The following is a 12,663-nucleotide window of genomic DNA, read 5'->3' as shown; positions in this document are numbered from 1 at the left end:
CTTGATGGGCTAAAGGCTTAGCTGGTTCAAGAATGACGTGTGCTGTGGGCGCTGGCTCCGACTTGATTGCGAACCGCACGAAGGCTATCGGTATCATGATGATGATGGAACAACTGAATGGGGGGTAGCAAAATAATAAGTGCAATTTCCGTCGTGATCATCAAAATGTGCATCAGAAAGCGCACGGTGACTGAGGAGATTGAATCATGATAAGTTCCGCAATGCAAATGGAAGGAAATCCGAAGATGATCATTTGCTTGCCATGCGATGTTGTAGGCGCTGTGGCATCTATAGGTCCGCAGACAATCTTCTGATTAAATCCACGGAACCTTTTCCGGTGGCAACTGGTGACCATTGATGCCTAAAAAAATCATTTCTTTGCTAAGAGGTGCCTACGATACTTTGAAGCTGGTGAAGGGTCAGAACGCAAACAACCTGAAGAAAAAAGCGCGTTGGCAGCGACAGGAACAGAAGAGCAAGCGTGGGAATTATTCGGCGATATCTGGGCTGATGATAAACGTTAAACACTGGTGTTCCTTAAGACCATCATAAAGTTCCAAACCATCAGATGGTAAGCTCCGACTTTGTTACGAAGAATCCTACTTGACGTCGTTTGAAAGGCGGTACGTTATCCGGATCCATGTGTTCTAGCCCGCTATCTTGAACACGAAATGATCTCTAAGCTTTAATCATTCACTTGCTACTTACCGGTGCAACGGAAAGTTGCTATGGACGCTGAAAAAATGCATGCATTCCGTCTGTCCAAAAGCGTTTATTTGCGTTCGGCGCAAGGCTCTCATATAAAAGGCTTGCGAAGTAGCATCATGCTGTAAAATTTTCAGCGATGAACAGCAACTCTACACTGGCGAAGCACCCTCTTTTTCGTACTCAAGTAGAGAAGCTCACTACTGATGAACGAGTTGCTCTCGCATACAAGAGAGCGAAACTCATGTTCAGTACTCATAGTATGTCAAATATGTTCTTCCTTGCCATCAAGATAATTTGACTTCCTGACCAGGCATGACGGCCTCCGACGTTCAACACAGCTCTGAACGCTTCTGGGGCTTGTTCACAGATCCTGCAACATGTTTGGATGTCGGAATGTTTACCATTCTTGCTGCCCATGTGGGCTTGACCATTGGTACTCTGTCGCGCCACCTTGATGCCCGTCCGGACTTAAGGCCCCTGGTCTCTGAACTGCTTCGTTTTGAGAAAGTAGGCATCTTTCTCTTGACTGAACGCGGCCACGGCCTCGATGCTTTCAATATTGAAACTACGGCTACACGGTTGTCCGACGGAAGCTACATTCTCAACACTCCGCGTGAAGAGGCTACCAAGTAAGATTGGCTTTTCCCTGAAAGTGCCCCTACTGATTACACTGAATAGATTTATGCCCGCCTCTACGCCCGCCTTTGGTATACCAAAGGTTGCGTTGGTCATGGCAAGGCTCATGGATAAAGGCAAAGATTTCGGGTGTAGATATTTTATAGTACCTATCTGGTAAGTTGCTGGCTACTCTCAATAAATGCATCAGTCTCGCTCATTCGTTTAACCAGCGATGAAAAAGAAATGTACACTGGTGTAAAGTCCACACGTCTTCCCCGTCGCAGTGGAACTGGCCCGCTCGATTTCTCCATCACCTCGTTTGACAATGTCCGCCTTCCTTCGACGGCGCTAGTGGCCGCCGATCCTCACAACATCACCGCTCCCGAACAGCCATTAGAAGCATGGTGGGATGAGAACTGGAGAATACAGTTAGGCTCATTGTTGATCATATCTCCCTTGATCTATGCTGTGAAGATGTCGGCTTATATTGTCGGTCGTTATTCCATGCACCGGTGCATCACAGATCGCAGAAGCTCTTCCATGGTCCCGATAATCTCGTTTAGGACCCAGCAATGGCCGATTGCTCATTCAGTCGCTGTGGGATACGTGTTGGATCACTGGTATGCATCGGTCATACAAGAGTCGCGAGATTCTGCATTGGATGGTCGCCTTCGGCATGCTATGGCTGTCATTACGAAGGCTACGGTGGTCCGTCACTTCCAGCGCTGCATAGCCGAGATCTCGGAGCGCTGTGGCGCACAAGGTGCGTAGTCGTTAAATATTGCGGAGCCAACTTTCAACATATTCGTAGGAACATTCGAACAGAATTACATGGCAAGAATGGAGGTAAGATATCCGCTGGCTTTGAGCATGCTCGCGCTAACATGATAATGTCTTTTAGAACGACGGGAAAGGTCAGATACACTCGAATTATGTTCATGCTCAAGTTATTGATTCCTCGAGCAGGTGCTGTCGTTGCTGAGGGCGAGGTCCTTACCTTGTGCATCCGGTTGTTCTCCGAACTTCTTTTGAAGCGCTACACTATCCCCTTACCAGACGCCGATGAATCCTTGCTGGCCCAGCATGCTCACGGTCTGATGGAAGAGAATAGCCAGCTCCTTGCTGGAATAGGTGACCATCGCAACGAAGAATTCAACTCCCTCATTCTTCCCCAATCTCAACCAGTCATCGAGGCTCTGGGCCATGCCTTTGCATATTCCGCAGCGAAGAAAGCCAAACTCCCTCAGCCTATCTTGGATGTATACGAATGCGCTGTGATTCGCCAAGATCCAGCCTGGTACTCCGAAGCTGGAGTCTTGCGAGTGCAACAACGCATGCGCGAAGATCGTGCTGTTTCTTCGATGCTGCCGCACTTGACGTCGTACATTTCTGGACTGAACATGGCGGATTTTGCGACTGCACCCATCGTGTCGAACGAGACTTGGCAGGCGTATGTGTCTGAGTTGCCAGTATACTCAGGAAATGCAAAGATGGCAGGTAAGGCGTATGCAATGCTGTAAATGTATTACTTTATCGATTTTTCTGTACAACGGGAACGCAGAATGGGCGATGTAGATAGACATGTAGATGAATTCTAAATTTCTCAATTTCAATGTTTGCGGTAAACGTGAAATAAAATTTCGCAGTGCATACTTAATAGTCTTAGTAGTAGCTTAGGCTTTCTTAGCGTCACGGAGATTGCCGAAACTAATTCTCGCTTTCCTTTCCTTCTACCACCATGTTCTACATTATCGGTCTTGGGCTCTGCGATGAAAAAGATGTCACCGTTCGCGGACTCGAGGTAGAATATTCACTATACTCTGACTGGCCCATGCCTTACCATTTTTACAGGCCATCAAGGGTTCTTCACGCGTATATTTGGAAGCATATACTAGTATCTTGATGGTTCAAAAAGAGAAACTGGTATGATACTCACTCATCACAATATTTCTTGGGCCGACGTATGCAAGGAAGCATTCTACAAAAAACCACTGATTCTCGCCGACCGGGACATGGTGGAAACGGAGAGCGACGAAATACTGGCAAATGCAGACAGGGAGGATGTATCCTTGTTGGTTGTTGGAGATCCATTTGGGTGAGTAACGTTTCATTTTCTTCGGTAGTAGACTTACGCTGGAGCTCGCAGGGCAACGACACATACCGACATCATCCTTCGCGCTCGTGCCCTGGGTATCCCTACTCGCGTCATCCACAATGCATCGATAATGAACGCAGTCGGCGCCTGTGGTCTCCAACTCTACAACTTTGGACAGACAGTTTCCTTAGTCTTCTTCACAGAGACATGGAAACCCGACAGCTTTTACGATAGGATCAAGGAGAACGCGGATCTCGGTCTGCACACGCTCGTGTTGCTGGATATAAAGGTCAAAGAGCAAAGTGAAGAGAATTTGGCACGGTGAGAGACTTTCTTCCTCTCTCCCTCTCTCCCATCTTATATTCATGTCAGTGGTCGGAAGATCTATGAACCACCTCGATACATGTCAATACGACAGGCTGTCTCTCAACTCATAGAGATAGAGTCTCTAAGGCAGACCGGGACGCTATCTCCTGATACAACTCTTGCAGTCGCGCTTTCTCGTGTTGGCGGTGGAAGCGACAATCAGAGGATCGTCGCTGGTACCCTGACCGAGCTCGTGAACCATCCAGAAGATGCTTTCGGAGACCCTCTGCATAGTCTTGTCATCGTCGGCAAACGACTTCACCACCTTGAGGTCGAATATGCTCAAGACTTCGCCGTTGATGTCGAGAGATGGAGGAATTCCGCCAAGAAAGTCTACGGATGCGCATTGGATTAGTTTTAGCGGAGCCAGGAGTCACGATGCCTCGTTGTGTACATTTTAGCGTACGTTGTTGAATCAATACGCTCATGTATTTACCCTTGACATGATATTTGTAGAGCGTTTACAACTGTATGGGCTAATACGAAATTTATATCGTCTGAAGTTCCAATTTTCCCCCTCAGAACGATGAGATCTATCGCTGCGGTATCACATTGCCCATACGGAGTCACGCTATTTTCGTCTTTGAGTTGCAATATTCGCATGCTGGGAAGGCTCAGTAGTATCGATTGACAAGACATATCACTGAAGTTGAAGGCATTGTCCGTTGAAGTGATACAATCTGTAGCGGTGGGTTTAGGGAGCTTGAATGTAGGATCTAATCGGCTGAAGATTGGTTAATCTCCGGGAACGGTGAAGATATTCTAGGCGGTATAGGCCAATGTTCTCATCCCTGTCAACGGATCTGGACTCTACTGAGGTGGGTTAGGAAGAAGTCTTGATTACAGCGGTAGTCTCTCCTTTCCCACACCCGTCTATCAGAAGATCCTTCCGGCCACTGGCATGCTATGGTGCATTTGCAGTCGACGTTGACGAGTACGTCTCCCTGACCTCTCTCTCATCTCTGTGGAGTATGATTGCTGGGGAATAACCGAAGAACATGGCGTTGAGATTGTTCAGTGCAATAGATGGATGCAGAAATTGCTGCCCATAGCCCACTTCGATTCCGCATTCCGGGGGACTTTTTCGAGCAAACAAAATTAGCAGACACTGAAACATCAGGAAGATTTCTGACTCCTCGCGACGGGGGCATCTAGGGAATAAGAAGCTGCTTTCGATGCCTCGTTTGGATAACTAGAGGTCGGGTGGGATAATTGTATAGAGTGATATCGTCAAGTTCAAGTTTCTTCTTCCCACAGGCTATTCTGGGGGCAGTTTCAATATGAACTTGACAATGCACTGACTACTGATGAACATGTCGGAACTGTCATTCAGGTCAGTTGCTGTGGTGTAATGCCGATCGGCCTTGGGTATCTGTGCGCCTTCTTTCAAGTCTCGCACGATGATTGTCAGAGATATATGTATGGCAGGTTATTTCCCTTCAAGACCCGTAAAACGACCTCAGATACAATGCTGCCCGTACCCGTAGGTTATCCCATAGAAAGGCTGTAAGTTATAATCTCGAAATTGAGTGATATTTACTTGAACAGCTCATTTCAGGTCTGGACCTTTGGTTCGTCAAGTTTTTGCGTCAGGTCTGTGAAGTCCCTAACACGACAATTCAGCTCATTGCTTCTCTCTTGCATTGGGGACTCTTCGGGACTCTTTCCGTTCAGCTCTGTGCGTCACTCATTCTCCAGAAACATTGCTCCTGATGTATTTTCATTAGATTTGTACTATCTAGCCTTTCCGAATGACAGGCGATTCACAAAATGCCTCGTCTATGGCATCTACAGTATCGAATTCGTTCAGATGGTTCTCGTCACCCACGACGCCTTTGCAATATTCGGTTACGGTTTTGGGGATATCGAAGCCATCATTGAAATCCATTTCGATTGGCTCACTGGTCCCATCATAAGCGCTGTTGGTACATACAGCATCTTCTGGTCGGTTCTTATTACTTACTATGCGTACAGCGGCTTGCATCGGACAGGTTTTCTATGCATACCGAATCTTCATATTGTCAAAGTCACGAATCCTCCCTGTATTCGTCGCCTGTGTTTGTTGTGGGGCTCTTTTTCCGTGACATTCTAGCTCATTTATTTACAGGTATCCGTGACCAGCTCTGCAGCAGCTATAGTTGCAGGCGTCTACTCTTTCGAAGCGGGAAACATTATTGAACTTAACAACAAGAAGGTATCCATCTGCGTCGGGGCAAGTAACTGGCTATTTGTCCATGTTCATCGTGATGATCCATGAATAGATTTGGTGTGGTGCCTCTGCTCTGTGTGATATCATCATCGCTATCTGTATGACTTACTACGTGAGCTCTTTCTCCCTTTCAGCCATCTTCCTTGATGTCGATACCGTTTCTTAGCTTATGCGCCGCAATACTGGTTTCCGCCAGACCCAAATTCTGATCACAAAGCTAATTCGTCTCACTATTGAAACGGGAACTGTGACCGGTGCTTACTCCTTACCATCCAAATTCATCACAATATTAACACCATTTATACTTAGCTGTTTTCGCACTGCTCAACCTTATCCTCTTCTTTGCATTCCCTCATCAGACTTTCTACACGCCACCCACCCTGCTCATGCCCAAGTTGTATGCTAATACCATTTATATGGTACTGAATTCGCGAATCCGAATTATGGGAGGACGGGATACCTATTTAACTTCCACTGATATAATCATCCCAACCGCTATGATACAGGATACTAATTCCCAATCAACGCAGAGCACACGTCAAACGGATGGGATGCAAGAACACGCCCCAGCATGCGCGATAACTAAAGAGATATTCAACGATGATTCTGAGATGGGTCGAATGAATCGTTAGTCGTGGTGATTCACGTGCTTTATCAACGCTGACTTTCCTACAAGGATAAACCGCAAGTCAAAGCGTTGGATTGTATGTAACTGTTAGCAGACTCCAGAGTACCTTTTTGAGCTCGCACTGCCCTAATCTGTTTATTGTCGTGCTGTTATAAATGTCGATGCCAATTCAAATGTTACGACTTCGATGTACTGGCGCATCGCCCCACTAATCATAGTGGAAGTCCTGGGACGCGAGATAGTCGAATAACAGTGGGTACGCCGGCCCTCACCAAAAGTTTATATCCGTAGCACGATTTCAAAATTGCTTTATTAGACTGGAAGCGAGTTTCTATCATAAGCGTAATTGCCTTGGTCTTCGTCACTAGGAAGATCTATACGGTCCACAGAAATTCACAGGGGTGAGCGGGAGACGCTTTGACATCGAGAGCTGGGAACATAGCAACAAGAACAGCTGGGAATGATTCTACTTTCATGTTAATTCGAGATTCAGTGAATTATACGTCGTTCCCTGACGTGGAAGGGAGTCATTCAGGAGGTTAAATGGAGACGAAAGGAATGGGATATACCCTGAACTGAATTCATCCGTGAAACGTACTAAAGAAAGGGTTGATGGCCGTCAGCTGTGCCACCGCCGCAATGAAGTAGAAAGCCATAGCAGGAACTATTCACCGAAATTTGTATAGGCAAGGGGAGTTGAGAACATTGAAGATCAAATCAAGAACTGTCGCTAGGATAACGCGTAAGAACCCACTACCAAGGTAGCGGGGATCAATGCAGATTTCTTCCAATGAGGGTAGTATGGCTATTCGGAACATTGCCGGGTTTGCGACACGGAAGATGTGATGAAGTGGTCAGGCTCTTCTGGTTCCCGTCCAAATTGTCAGGACATACGCAGAAACTGTAGGTTGGGAGTGATGGAGAAGACAATCCGGAGATCATCCAGCTCGATAGCATGGTTTATATAGAGATCTGGGACCAAGGAAGGGCAAATTCATGCACAGGAGATAGGCTCTCTCTCAGGATCAACTCCCGCAAACGAGGCGCATCCTCGAAGACACAGAAATCTTCCAAGAAACTTGGAAATGCCGAGAAGAAAGTTCCAGCTGCTTCAACAACTGAAGACAGCCCCGAATCTGCCCATATATATCTGCACCCTTGTCAAGCTCGATCAACGCGCGCTTCCACCTGTAACTTGTGGGGATTACATATTCAAGCAAAGCACGCCTATTTGACTGTCGAAGCTAAAAGGCACCGAACCGCAGCCAATGCTCAAATCGGCCTCGTGAAATCGAGCCAGTATGGTTTTCAGTAGCGGCAGACGGCTTTCCTTCCATCCACTCCATCAAGCGTGCAGAGCGTGGCACAGGCGCGTGTCATGTCGCCAAAGAGTCCAATGGCCCAGGGATGGGATGACGATCGTGTACTGGAAGATCTCCGCAAGAACCTCTAGTGAGAATTTACGAAAGGCCAATATCAGGGCAGCGTAGCGTGTCGCTACATATCCGGGTCAAGCTTGAGATCTTCAGAGTTGAGTACTGAGTGCTAGTGAGCGGTACTGAAGCTTCCATCAATTTCAATGTTTGCGGTAGACGTGGGGTAAAATTTCGCACTAGTGGTAAGAGGTAGTAAGTAAGGTAGGCCTCAAGCGGAACCAGGGACACCACGTGGCATCCGGCATCGTATCTATGGGCATGTAGAGGAAAAATCTCCAAAATGGCGTCAGAGGCATTGTTCTAAATAACAATTGGGAGGATGCCTCGGAGCTATTTTCCCCCAAAATGCCTTCCCGCTACCGCTGATAGCAAGCCGGCTGCCACGTGGTGTCAAGGAATCCGCTTGAGGCCTGCCTTAGTACTTATGTAACTTGGCTGGGTAATTTCAGCGTCACGGAAATTGCCGAAATTGATCCTCGCGTTCCTTTCCTTCTACCACCATGTTCTACATTATCGGTCTTGGGCCCTGCGTTGAAAAAGATTACCGTTCGCGAACTCGAGGTAGAACGTTCACTATACTCTGACTTGTCCATTCCTTACCATCTTTACAGGTCATTAAGGGCTCTTCACGCGTATATTTGGAAGCATATACTAGTATCCTGATGGTACAAAAAGAAAGACTGGTATGATACTCACTTATCACGATATTTCTTGGGCCGACGTATGCAAGGAAGCATTGTAAGTAACGTGTCGTTTTCTTCGGTAGTCGACTCACGCTGGATCTCGTAGGGCAACGACACATACCGACATCATCCTTCGCGCTCGTGCCCTGGGTATCCCTACTCGCGTCATCCACAATGCATCGATAATGAACGCAGTCGGCGCCTGTGGTCTCCAACTCTACAACTTTGGACAGACAGTTTCCTTAGTCTTCTTCACAGAGACATGGAAACCCGACAGCTTTTACGATAGGATCAAGGAGAATGCGGATCTCGGTTTGCACACGCTCGTGTTGCTGGACATAAGTGTCAAGGAGCAAAGCGAGGAGAATCTAGCTCGGTGAGGAACCTTCTTCCTCTCTCCCTCTCTCCCATCTTATATTCATGTCAGTGGTCGGAAGATCTATGAACCACCTCGATACATGTCAATACGACAGGCTGTCTCTCAACTCATAGAGATAGAGTCACTAAGGCAGACCGGGACGCTATCTCCTGATACAACACTTGCAGTCGTGCTTTCTCGTGTTGGCGGTGGAAGCGACAATCAGAGGATCGTCGCTGGTACCCTGACCGAGCTCGTGAACCATCCAGAAGATGCTTTCGGAGACCCTCTGCATAGTCTTGTCATCGTCGGCAAACGACTTCACCACCTTGAGGTCGAATATGCTCAAGACTTCGCCGTTGATGTCGAGAGATGGAGGAATACCGCCAAGCAAGTCTACGGATGCGCATTGGATTAGGTTTAGCGGAGCCAGGAGTCACGATGCCTCGTTGTGTACATTTTAGCGTACGTTGTTGAATCAATACGCTCATGTATTTACCCTTGACATGATATTTGTAGAGCGTTTACAACTGTATGGGCTAATACGAAATTTATATCGTCTGAAGCTCCAATGTTCCCCCTCAAAACGATAGGGTCCATCACTGTGGTATCACATTGCTCATATGGACTCACGCTATTTTCGTCCTTGAGTGCCAATATTCGCATACTGTGAAGGCTCGGTAGTATCGAATGACAAGACATATCACTGGTGTTGAAGTCAATGACCGTTGAAGTGATACAGGTTCAGGGAGCCTGAGTGTAGGACCTACTCGGCTGAATGTTAATCTCCAGGGGCGTCAAGATATTATAGGCAGCACAAGCCTCTGTTGATTCTGGATCCAACCGAGTTCGGTTAGGATGAAACGTCAAAATCTCTTGAATGTTGGCGGGAAAGTGCCTTATTCTGTTGGTCCAATCATAGATAAGATCCTTCCACCCACCAAGCCAGGGCGCATTTGCAGCTGACACCGACGAGCTGGTCTCCATTACTGGTTGCCCTGGAAAGAAAGTCAAGAACTCTTGTAGATTGGCGGGATAGATGGTCACAATATTGGTGGTCATTGTTTCGGGTTTCTATCTGTCTTGATTTGAGAGTCTGCCTAGGAGAGACCAGGCAAGGCACGCTTCTTTCCCACATTTATATTACGGCCGATACGACGAGCCCTCGAGCTAGCCCAGTTCTACGTCTTCTTCACCGCTCTTCCCGGAGTATCAATGGCGGGAGACACTTGGAGAGATGATTACTACCCTAGTTCACATCCATTCCGCATTCGGAGCAGTGGATGTTCTTTGAACCAACAAGATCACCAGACATCGTGGAAGATCAGGAAGATTTACGATGTTACAGAATCCGGAGGATAAAAAGCTGCTTTCGATGCGCCTGCAGGACAACTAGCTGTGTGCCTCCTTACACTTTATTCCGGGGTAAGTTCAATGTCGACGTGCGAGTGATTTCTTTTCTGAACCGTGGTATGGGATTATGATAATGAATTTGACAGATCAATGCGCTGACAACTGATGGACATGACTGACAACTGCCATTGGGCTCAGATTCCGTGTTTCGATGCTGGCCAGCCTTGGGTACTCGTGCGTCTTCTTTCAAGTCTCTCACGATGGGTGTTGGAAATATATATAGAGAGGTTCTTTCCTTTCAAGACGGGTAAGACGACCCCCCAGGTACAACATGCTGCCCGTCCCCCCCGGTTATCCTATAGAAAGACTGTAAGTTATCATCACGAATTCGAGAAGTGGTATATACTAAACCAGTTTATTTCAGGTCTGGACCTGTGGTCTGCTTTTTTTGCGTCTAGCCATTCAGACCCTAACACGGTAATTCAGATCGTTGCCTGTCTATTGCAATGGGGACTCTTTGGGACCCTTTCTGTGCAGCTTTGCACGTCGCTCATTTGCCAATGATATGGTTTCTAATTCATTCTGTTTAGATCTGTACTATCTGGCTTTTCCGAACGATAGAAAATTCGCAAAATCTCTCGTCTATGGCATCTACATTGTTGAATTGGTACAGATGGTACTCGTCACCCACGACGCCTTTGCAGTGTTCGGTTATGGCTTTGGGGATATTGAAGCCGTCATTGATATTCATTTTGATTGGCTCACTGTTCCCGTCATCAGCGGTGCCAGTACATGCAGCACTTTCTGATTGTTTTCTGTTACTTATCATGAGTACAGCGGCTTGCGTCGGACAGGTTTTCTATGCATACCGAATCTTCATATTGTCAAAGTCACGAATCGTCCCTATATTCGTCACCTGTGTTAGTTGTAGTGCTCTTTCTCCGCGACATTCTAGCTCATTTATTTACAGGTGTCGTTGACCAGCTCTGTCGCAGCCATAATCACAGGTGTCTACTCTTTCGAAGCAGGTAACATTATTGAACTCGATAAGAGGAAATTTTTCGTTTCGGTCGGGGTAAATAACTGGCTAGGCGTCCATGTTCATTATGCTGATCCATGCATAGATTTGGTGCGGCGCCTCCGCCTTGTGTGATATTGTCATTGCTATCTGTATGACCTACTATGTCAGCTCTTTCTCTCTTTCAGTCATCTTCATTAATATTGTTCCATAGCTTATGCGCAGCGATACTGGTTTCCGGCGTACCCGAATGATAGTCACAAAGTTAATTCGTCTCACTATTGAAACGGGATCTGTGACAGGTATGTAATCCACACCATCCACCGTTGTCAGAAGATTGACACAGCCTACTTTTAGCTGTTGTCGCTCTGCTCAACCTTATCCTCTTTTTTGCGTTCCCCCGTCAGACTTTCTTCACGACGCCCGCCCTCCTCATGCCCAAGCTCTATGCTAACACCGTTTACATGGTGCTGAATTCGCGAATCCGGATTATCGGTGGACGTGATACTTACACGTCTTCAACTGATATGAGCGTCACGAGTTCTATGTTACGGGATACCAGTTCCCAATCAACAGGCGGCACAAAGCGAACAGAAGGCCGGGCGCCAGTGGTCACGATAACTAAAGAGGTATTCAACGATGGATATGAAATGGGTCGAATAAATGTCAGTCATCGTGATTCATTCACTTGATTGGAACTGATTCTTCCCAAGAACAAACCGCAGGACGAAGTATAAATTGCACCATATAAATTCAAGGATACATCTCTTGAGCTCACAGCGAGATTATTGACAAAGTATTCAAAAAAGGATCATGACGGGTCCTGTTCCTGCCTAAGCAAGCGGGAAAATGTTATACGGGCATGTATTATTTACACCGCCTAAATCTTCTCGATACAAGTGCGCTGTGTTGACGTCCAGACACTACCCTGATCCCAAGGCTCATCATGTTTCTCTGGTCGATGCGTCGGCCTTTCAAGCAACGCAGGAGACGACGGGTACTCCATAAATTTGTTACTGACAGCGGGCCCGCCCAACAGTGCGATTTCAGCCAATCTCTCGTGATACGATGCTTATAGTGGCCCCTTCTCGCACTTGTGATGGAAACGACAATCAGAGGATCATCGCCGGCACCCTGATCGACCTCGTGTGCCATCCAGAAGATACTTTCGGAGATCCTCTGCATAGTCTC

The 12,663-nt window shown here is 47.0% G+C and overlaps 5 protein-coding genes across 5 annotated transcripts; all 5 read left to right on the top strand.

The window, feature by feature from the left end:
• Positions 1-720: 720 nt before the first annotated feature.
• On the top strand, positions 721-2,846 carry EV420DRAFT_1677912 (acyl-CoA oxidase; the record flags this gene model as incomplete). The annotated part of the gene is made up of 7 exons (XM_060479170.1): positions 721-965; positions 1,019-1,337; positions 1,387-1,500; positions 1,557-2,089; positions 2,138-2,172; positions 2,228-2,240; positions 2,293-2,846. The coding sequence occupies exons 1-7, from the start codon at positions 845-847 to the stop codon at positions 2,844-2,846; spliced, it is 1,689 nt and encodes a 562-aa protein (XP_060331588.1). The 5' UTR covers positions 721-844.
• A 142-nt stretch (positions 2,847-2,988) lies between these two features.
• Positions 2,989-4,181, top strand: EV420DRAFT_318015 (tetrapyrrole methylase). The gene is made up of 5 exons (XM_060481691.1): positions 2,989-3,127; positions 3,178-3,249; positions 3,297-3,421; positions 3,473-3,742; positions 3,794-4,181. The coding sequence occupies exons 1-5, from the start codon at positions 3,065-3,067 to the stop codon at positions 4,140-4,142; spliced, it is 879 nt and encodes a 292-aa protein (XP_060331587.1). The 5' UTR covers positions 2,989-3,064; the 3' UTR covers positions 4,143-4,181.
• A 665-nt stretch (positions 4,182-4,846) lies between these two features.
• Positions 4,847-6,911, top strand: EV420DRAFT_317790 (uncharacterized protein). Its single transcript, XM_060481690.1, has 10 exons — positions 4,847-5,293; positions 5,346-5,358; positions 5,411-5,465; positions 5,515-5,712; positions 5,762-5,844; positions 5,895-5,999; positions 6,049-6,108; positions 6,163-6,250; positions 6,306-6,623; positions 6,673-6,911. Exons 1-10 carry the CDS (start codon positions 5,139-5,141, stop codon positions 6,675-6,677), a joined length of 1,080 nt encoding a protein of 359 aa, XP_060331586.1. The 5' UTR covers positions 4,847-5,138; the 3' UTR covers positions 6,678-6,911.
• A 1,834-nt stretch (positions 6,912-8,745) lies between these two features.
• EV420DRAFT_1479343 (tetrapyrrole methylase) lies at positions 8,746-9,519 on the top strand (the record flags this gene model as incomplete). The annotated part of the gene is made up of 3 exons (XM_060469562.1): positions 8,746-8,798; positions 8,850-9,119; positions 9,171-9,519. The coding sequence occupies 3 exons, from the start codon at positions 8,746-8,748 to the stop codon at positions 9,517-9,519; spliced, it is 672 nt and encodes a 223-aa protein (XP_060331585.1).
• Positions 9,520-10,960: 1,441 nt separating this feature from the next.
• EV420DRAFT_1642323 (uncharacterized protein) lies at positions 10,961-12,209 on the top strand (the record flags this gene model as incomplete). Its single annotated transcript, XM_060477347.1, has 8 exons — positions 10,961-10,985; positions 11,045-11,242; positions 11,292-11,374; positions 11,425-11,529; positions 11,579-11,638; positions 11,687-11,774; positions 11,830-12,137; positions 12,186-12,209. The coding sequence occupies 8 exons, from the start codon at positions 10,961-10,963 to the stop codon at positions 12,207-12,209; spliced, it is 891 nt and encodes a 296-aa protein (XP_060331584.1).
• Between the last annotated feature and the right edge of the window lie 454 nt (positions 12,210-12,663).

The sequence above is a fragment of the Desarmillaria tabescens genome, assembly GCF_030435595.1.
Source record: "Desarmillaria tabescens strain CCBAS 213 chromosome Unknown EV420scaffold_15, whole genome shotgun sequence".
NCBI classification, from domain to species: domain Eukaryota; kingdom Fungi; phylum Basidiomycota; class Agaricomycetes; order Agaricales; family Physalacriaceae; genus Desarmillaria; species Desarmillaria tabescens.
Note: the sequence above shows the minus strand (reverse complement) of the source record. Positions and strands in the feature narration are given on the sequence as shown.